The sequence below is a fragment of the Dioscorea cayenensis genome, chromosome 14 (genome assembly GCF_009730915.1).
Source record: "Dioscorea cayenensis subsp. rotundata cultivar TDr96_F1 chromosome 14, TDr96_F1_v2_PseudoChromosome.rev07_lg8_w22 25.fasta, whole genome shotgun sequence".
Lineage (NCBI taxonomy): Eukaryota > Viridiplantae > Streptophyta > Magnoliopsida > Dioscoreales > Dioscoreaceae > Dioscorea > Dioscorea cayenensis.
The window spans coordinates 9,127,547-9,134,165 of record NC_052484.1 but is presented as its reverse complement, the minus strand read 5'-3'; the positions used below and the strand labels follow the sequence as shown (position 1 = coordinate 9,134,165).

The 6,619-nt window shown below is 35.4% G+C and overlaps 1 protein-coding gene across 1 annotated transcript; it reads right to left on the bottom strand.

Moving 5' to 3' along the window:
• Nucleotides 1-5,732: 5,732 nt before the first annotated feature.
• LOC120276096 (probable mitochondrial adenine nucleotide transporter BTL1) lies at nucleotides 5,733-6,113 on the bottom strand. The gene has a single exon (XM_039282828.1). It carries the CDS (start codon nucleotides 6,111-6,113, stop codon nucleotides 5,733-5,735), a length of 381 nt encoding a protein of 126 aa, XP_039138762.1.
• Between the last annotated feature and the right edge of the window lie 506 nt (nucleotides 6,114-6,619).

Genomic DNA, 6,619 nt, shown 5'->3' with positions numbered 1-6,619 from the left:
AGAGCCAAGATCTGCTCAAGGGTAAGGCCAATGAAGTAATTGCTTTAGGCCCCAATATGTTTTAAGGCCTCATTTTTAATTTTTTTTAATAATTTTAATTTCAAGGCCTCATCTTTAGATTTTTTTTTAATAATAATTTTAATTCTAAGGCCTCGTCTTTATTTTTTTAATATTAATTTTAAAAATTTAAAATTATGAAGAACTCCCAGTAATTATCGTAATATAAAAATATTTTAATTTAATATTTAGCCAATATTATATAATCTTAGTTAACTTTTAAAATTTAATATAACACAGTAAAATATTAAATATTTTTATTTTGATGCTTAATCAATCTCATATCTTCTCTAACCAACTTTTCAAAATTATATTTAGATCCTATTAGCTTTTCTCATGCATTTATTTCTCCAAAATTAATATAATATTCATTTCTTTTAATTATAAATAGGAGTGTGAGCTCCTTTCTTTTCACTCGGCCTTTGATTAGAATTGACCGGGTAAAAAGCATGGATCACAAATCAAATTTTAATTTTTTTTTTATATTTCAGATGATTGCAGGTACATGACTCCTATTAGGGGCAATCCCCTATTATTAATTACCCCAGACAATGTCATGGGAACCTCCGATTAAGAAACAAGTGTGAATGAGAAGTAACTGAGTAAACATAATAATTTTTTTTATTAATTTCAAAGATGCATGTGAACACATGATTATAGACAAGAATACAAAGGTAAGAGAGCTATTCTCTAAGAGAGCTTAACAAGAGATTTTTTTTAGAAAGAGCTATTTCTGTAATGCTCTTCAAACTTTTTTTTTTTTGGCTGGTGTTCTTAGCTCCTTCACTAAAAGTATGTCGGATGCCCCTTTTGGCTCTGTGTATATGACCCTCCTCGATTTCTTTTTCTTTATGTGGGTTTGTGTCTTAACACATCACTTAGTTCGAGCTGCAACCACTCTACATTTACGGGTTGCCTACTTGCACTTTTGCTTCTTTAATCGCTGAAGACTTTGGCTCTTTGTGCTTGTAAAATCTCCAGCTCCTTGACTTGTGAAACTCCTCAGGTCTTTGACTTCTTGGTGTTTTGAAACTTCAGAGTTGCATTTGTCGCTTGCATGTTGTATTTAGGTCTTGACTCTTCAATGCTTTTGAGCCTTGACCATTGGATTTTTTTAAGTTATGACCTTCAACATGGTTAGGTCATTAACTTGATAATTTTGACTTGCTTTTAAGATTGATCTCAAAGTCATTTTTTTTAAAGAGACCTCATAATGGGTTTCAAGAAAATCTTAACTTTTCAATGAATGTTGATGAGAGACATTTTTCTACTTTTTTGTGAAAATTTTTATTCAATTTTTTCTTTCATTCATCATCATTTTTTTCTTTTTGCTTTTTTGTGAAATTTTCATTTTTTTACTCTTCCTGTCATTTCAAGAAAAGATTTTTTTTTTCATCAGCTCTCTTTACTCCAATGAGCGTCAACTCTTCTCTTTTTTTTATGAGTGTTGATAATAGATATGTTATAACCAGGTTTTACTGTAGATTGCTATAGCCCATTTCTATATATTTTTCAATCTGTAGCAGTTTGATACTGTAGCAGACCTGACTGTAGCAGCCTGGATCTGTAGCGATTTGTTACTGTAGAAGCCTGGTCCTGTAGCGGTCTGTTTCTGTATCAATCTGTTACTGTAGCAACACGATCTCTAAAACCTTTCTTCTTCTATTCTTTTTCTTTTTCTTCTTCTTCCCTAGTTGGCCGAACCCTTCCCTTTTCTTAAAATTTTTCCAGTCAGGTTTTCCGGCGAACCAAGTGTCCTCTTCCTTCCTTATTCTTGAACTTGGTAAGCTTGAATTTATTGTTTTATACTGTATTTTTCTTATATTTTTCCTTGTTTTTAGTTTTTTTTTTTTTTTAAACCTAGAATTCTCCATGGATATGCTTGTTTATAGGCTTAAGTTGAAGCCATTGACTTGTTGTTCATGTGTGAGAATGCTTGTGATAAAATTTCTATATTTGGTGTTGTAAATTTGGAGGAAAGCATAGTTCAAGGGCCGGTTTTACTGTAGCAATTCCGAGGTTACTGTAGCACAGGCAATCTTTGGTTGTTTCTTTGATTTCTTTGGATTAGAATGAAGCTAAAACCCCTAGAAATTCATTGGTAACCTTTAAACCTAGTTTTGAGCTAATCCTAGGATCGAATTAGGGTTGTTTATTAGAAAACTTAGGGTTTTCTTGTTTGTTTTCTTTTTGCTAATTTTTGTTGTGTTTTGTTATGCTTTGGCAAGGAGAAGAAGTCTTGGCTCGAGGCAAAGACTTAGCCGAGGAGTAGCTTGCGAGGAAGAAAAATTGCCGATCCAGTGAGTGGAATTATTTAGCATAGCTTTATTAGAAGAATGCAATAGCTATATATATATATATATATATATATATGCATATCATGTTTCAAGTAAGTTTTATTGATTTATACTTGTTTGGTATTTTGGTGAATGGTAGTTCTTATTGAGAAAATCTTGGATGTCTCATTTGGCTTTTGATTTGTTATCGTGGAAATTGTGATTGATATATGTATCCATGAGTTTGTAAAATCCTTATTTTGTATGAAACTTGAGATTTGTTGTGGAAATCTTTGATTTGGTGAAATCCTAGGCTTGAAACAAATTTTGAATTGTTGAAAGGAAAGGATTTCCATGTTGCTTCTTGTGTTGGGACTTGCAAATTATTTTGTATTAAAAGTTTGGGCTTTGCTTATGTGTTTATCTTGTCCTCGTGCAAATGGGCGAGGTATTATTGATTTATGATTATGGATGGATATTGTACTCCGAGTGGAGTTATGTTTATTGTGGTGATTTGTTCTGTTGATATCCTACTGCAGTAGGCGGTCTCCACAGCCAGCCTGTTGAGGTCGCGTGTTGACCGACTGATTTCTATGAGGGTCAGTTCAGGTGGGAGTGTAGAGCCCTGACTAGATATTCATCGGGTAGCCGGAGTCACCAACCGGTGAACTGATGGGTCAACATCAAGGGCATGAGTACCTTGGCGGCTCTGAACCTAGTCATGGTCACGGTGAAGGTTTAGAGAGTTTTCTAGACCATGTTATGTTGGGTGAGTGTTGGTTATTATGTTTATTTCAAAACCATGTTTTATGATTTTTGTGTTGTAAACCCTAGTTGGGGTAAAAAGGGTTTTCTTGGTATTATTATGTTATTTTACCTCTTTTAAATACTTCTATTATGCGTGTTAATGTTTCTAAACTAGTATTATTTTTGGTAAAGCATTTATTTTGATGATTTATTATTATTTTTGCTGCTGGTGTATTTTTTTCTGCTAAAGTTGTGCTAACCTCCTCTCACTGAGTAACTTTAGTTACTCATCCCTCTTTCTTCCTCCCAGTCTGTTTTAGGTAGTAGGTGTGACAGTGTGAAAGCGTATTGGGCATTTGCTTATGTTCTATCTTCTATTGTATTTCCTTCAGTTCATGTATGTTATTGTTGTTATGGAACATGTTATAAGACTTATGGATCCAGTAGTGTGTAGAAAACCTTGTTGCATGGTTTAGTATTTAAATACTCTTAAACTTCTGTGTATTAGTATCTCCTAATTTTGTTAGGGTTGTTTCCCTGTGTATTTTGTGAACCTCTATATTTTCTGTATCCTACTATTGTTGTTGTTGTTGTTGTTGTTGTTGTTGTTGTTGTTGATACTATCGCTGTGTAACATTGTTCCTTTCTGCTCTATATTTGCGTTATATATTGTTGAATTCCAGGTGTATTGATCAGCCTTGCGGCATCCTGAGGGTTGAGTGGCGGGGTATCCCTCCTTGGGATTGCTGCGGCGATTGTCGCTTCCCGTGGGCCCGCGGGTTGGGGCGTGACAAGATATTTTTGTGAACTCTTCATTTCTTCTTTTTCTTTGTTTACTCTTCCTTCCACTTCAAAAAAAAATTTTACTCTTCTTTTCATTCCACATTTTCCTTTTACTCCAATGAGTGTCAAAGACCTCAAAGTGAGCATGACGAGAGGATTTGATTTTTTTTTAATGGAAAATCTCTCTTTACCCCAAGAGTGTCAAGACTTTCATGAAAATTTCTCGTTACCCCAAGAAAGTCAAGACTTGAAGGTGGAATGAGAGAAATTCATAAAAATTTCTCGTTGCCCCAAGAAAGTCAAAACTTGAAGGTGGAATGAGAGAAAATTTCATAGAAAATTTCTCGTTACCCCAAGAAAGTCAAGACTTCAAGGTGGAATGAGAGAAAATTTTATGGAAAAATTTCTCGTTACCCCAAGAAAATCAAGATTTCAAGGTGGAATGAGAGAAATTATGGAAAATTCTTCGTTACTCCAAGAAAATCAAGATTTCAAGGTGGAATGAGAGAAATTATGGAAAATTCCTCGTTACCCCAAGAAATTCAAGATTTCAAGGTGGAATGAGAGAAATTATGGAAAATTCCTCGTTATCCCAAGAAAATCAAGATTTCAAGGCAGAATGAGAGAAATTATGGAAAATTCCTCGTTACCCGAAGAAAATCGAGATTTCAAGGTGGAATGAGAGAAATTATGAAAAATTCCTCGTTACCCCAAGAAAATCGAGATTTCAAGGTGGAATGAGAGAAATTTATGAAAACTTTCCGTTACCCTCAAGAAAGCCAAAACTTCAAGATGGAATGAGAGAAATTTATGAAAACTTCCAGTTACCCGAAGAAAGCCAAAACTTCAAGGTGGAATGAGAGAAATTTAAGAAAATTTCTCGTTACCCCAAGAAAGTCAAAACTTTAAGGCCGAATGAGAGAAATTTCATAGGATTTTACTAGAGGAGGTCTGCAAAGAAAATTACCAAAATACCCCAATAAATTCATCCTTCATTTTTTCCCTCTTCTATTTTCACCCTTCATATTTTTTTTTCCTCATCTTTAATTTTTTTATGCTCTTTTTTTAACCCTTCATTTTTTTCCTTTTTTTTTTCTCATTTTTTCTCTCTTTGTTTTTTTTCACTCTTCATTTTTTTCATCTCTTTTTTTTTACTCACCTTTGTTTTTCTTTTTTTTTTTCACAGAAATTCCAGCGGCAGCATCAATAGGTCACATGCACAGGAAAGATTAAATAACAAAGAGAGAGTATCTTTCTAGAGCTGCAAAGTTCATCGTCAGTAACTCTGAATGATCAACAAAGCTGAACATGATTTGCTACTAAATTGATGATTTATCATTCTTTGTATCAAACGAAGATGGGCAAACTGTATAATATTCTCATTTTCACCCACACTATCCACACCGTTGAAAACATAAATAAAATATTTGCACGAGCCAAGCTATATGAAGTTCAAGCAAATGAATCTATCATTCTTATACACTTAGCACAATGCAATAGCTACCCCTCCTCTTTCTCTCCACTGCATGCTAGAAAAATACATGCATTGCCTGCAGCGTGAAAAGTGACTTCCCTCAACTTAATCACAACCCAGGTACTTGCAAACTTCAACCAGCTCTACATTGCTGCATGAACAGAACCAAAACTATTGGAGGGGTTGCTAACCAATCATAACACCTCATCCTTATTGTCTGACATCCTCAACTACCGATAGGGTCTTTCCTAGCCTCTTGATGGAGCAGAGACTTCTTCAAATCTGCCATCATCATCATCATCATCATCATCATCATCATCATCATCATCATCATCATCATCATCATCATCATCATCAGAATCACTGTTTTATAGTTGATGATGGGCCAATATAGGTCAGCTGCTCAGGTTGATGCTGGGGTAAAGATCTTGATTCATAATCAAGCGATCCTTGACAACTTCAAGAGGATGGCACATGAAAGTGCTTACAATGGCCGCAGCGGCGCCACCAACAGCAATCGAGTAGATCCAGGGAAAGGAGAGTTCAATATTGATATGACCAATCTGTAACTTAAGGCAACCATCTTTTTTGCATTTCTCTTGTGTTGCTGTCATTTCATGTTTTACAAACTCAAAAGAACCAAACTCTAGCACTTGCGTAGGGATCATATGAAGCATCTTGATGGTGTTTCCAGCCCAAAGACCTTGCCAATCTTGTTGTTCAATAACCTCTATAAAGCTTCCAACAATATGCTTAGATCCAACTCCAACAACCATTTATGTTTTGATTGTCTCAAGAAGAGCAAGAACAACTTTGGTCATCGCACCAGCTAAGGCACCACTAATAAATTCTCCAACTTTTCTGTATCTCAAAGCATTCTTCATCGCTTCACTGATATCAAGGAATCGGACACAGAACTCCATAGCTTCATTCTTATCAGCAACCTTAAGGGCGTTAAGCAACCCCATCATCACCACCTCGCAATCATCTTCCATAACCCACAAACACTTCTCCTTCTTCTTCTGTTTTCTCAAGAGAAAGCGATATTTCCCTGCACGTTTGGATCTATCCAAGAGATTTTTTTTCTTCTAGATTCCTAAAAGGCAACACCTTTGACTACAATCTTGGAATACTTTGCGTGCCACTGAACTAGGGTTTAGGCGTGACAAGACCAGACCTTTTGGCCAAGCTATGAGGAGGCGAGGCGAAAAGAGAAAGGGATGCGATTTTGGCATCACCCGGGTCATCATAGAACTGGGCATCGATGTCTATCCGGGGAACC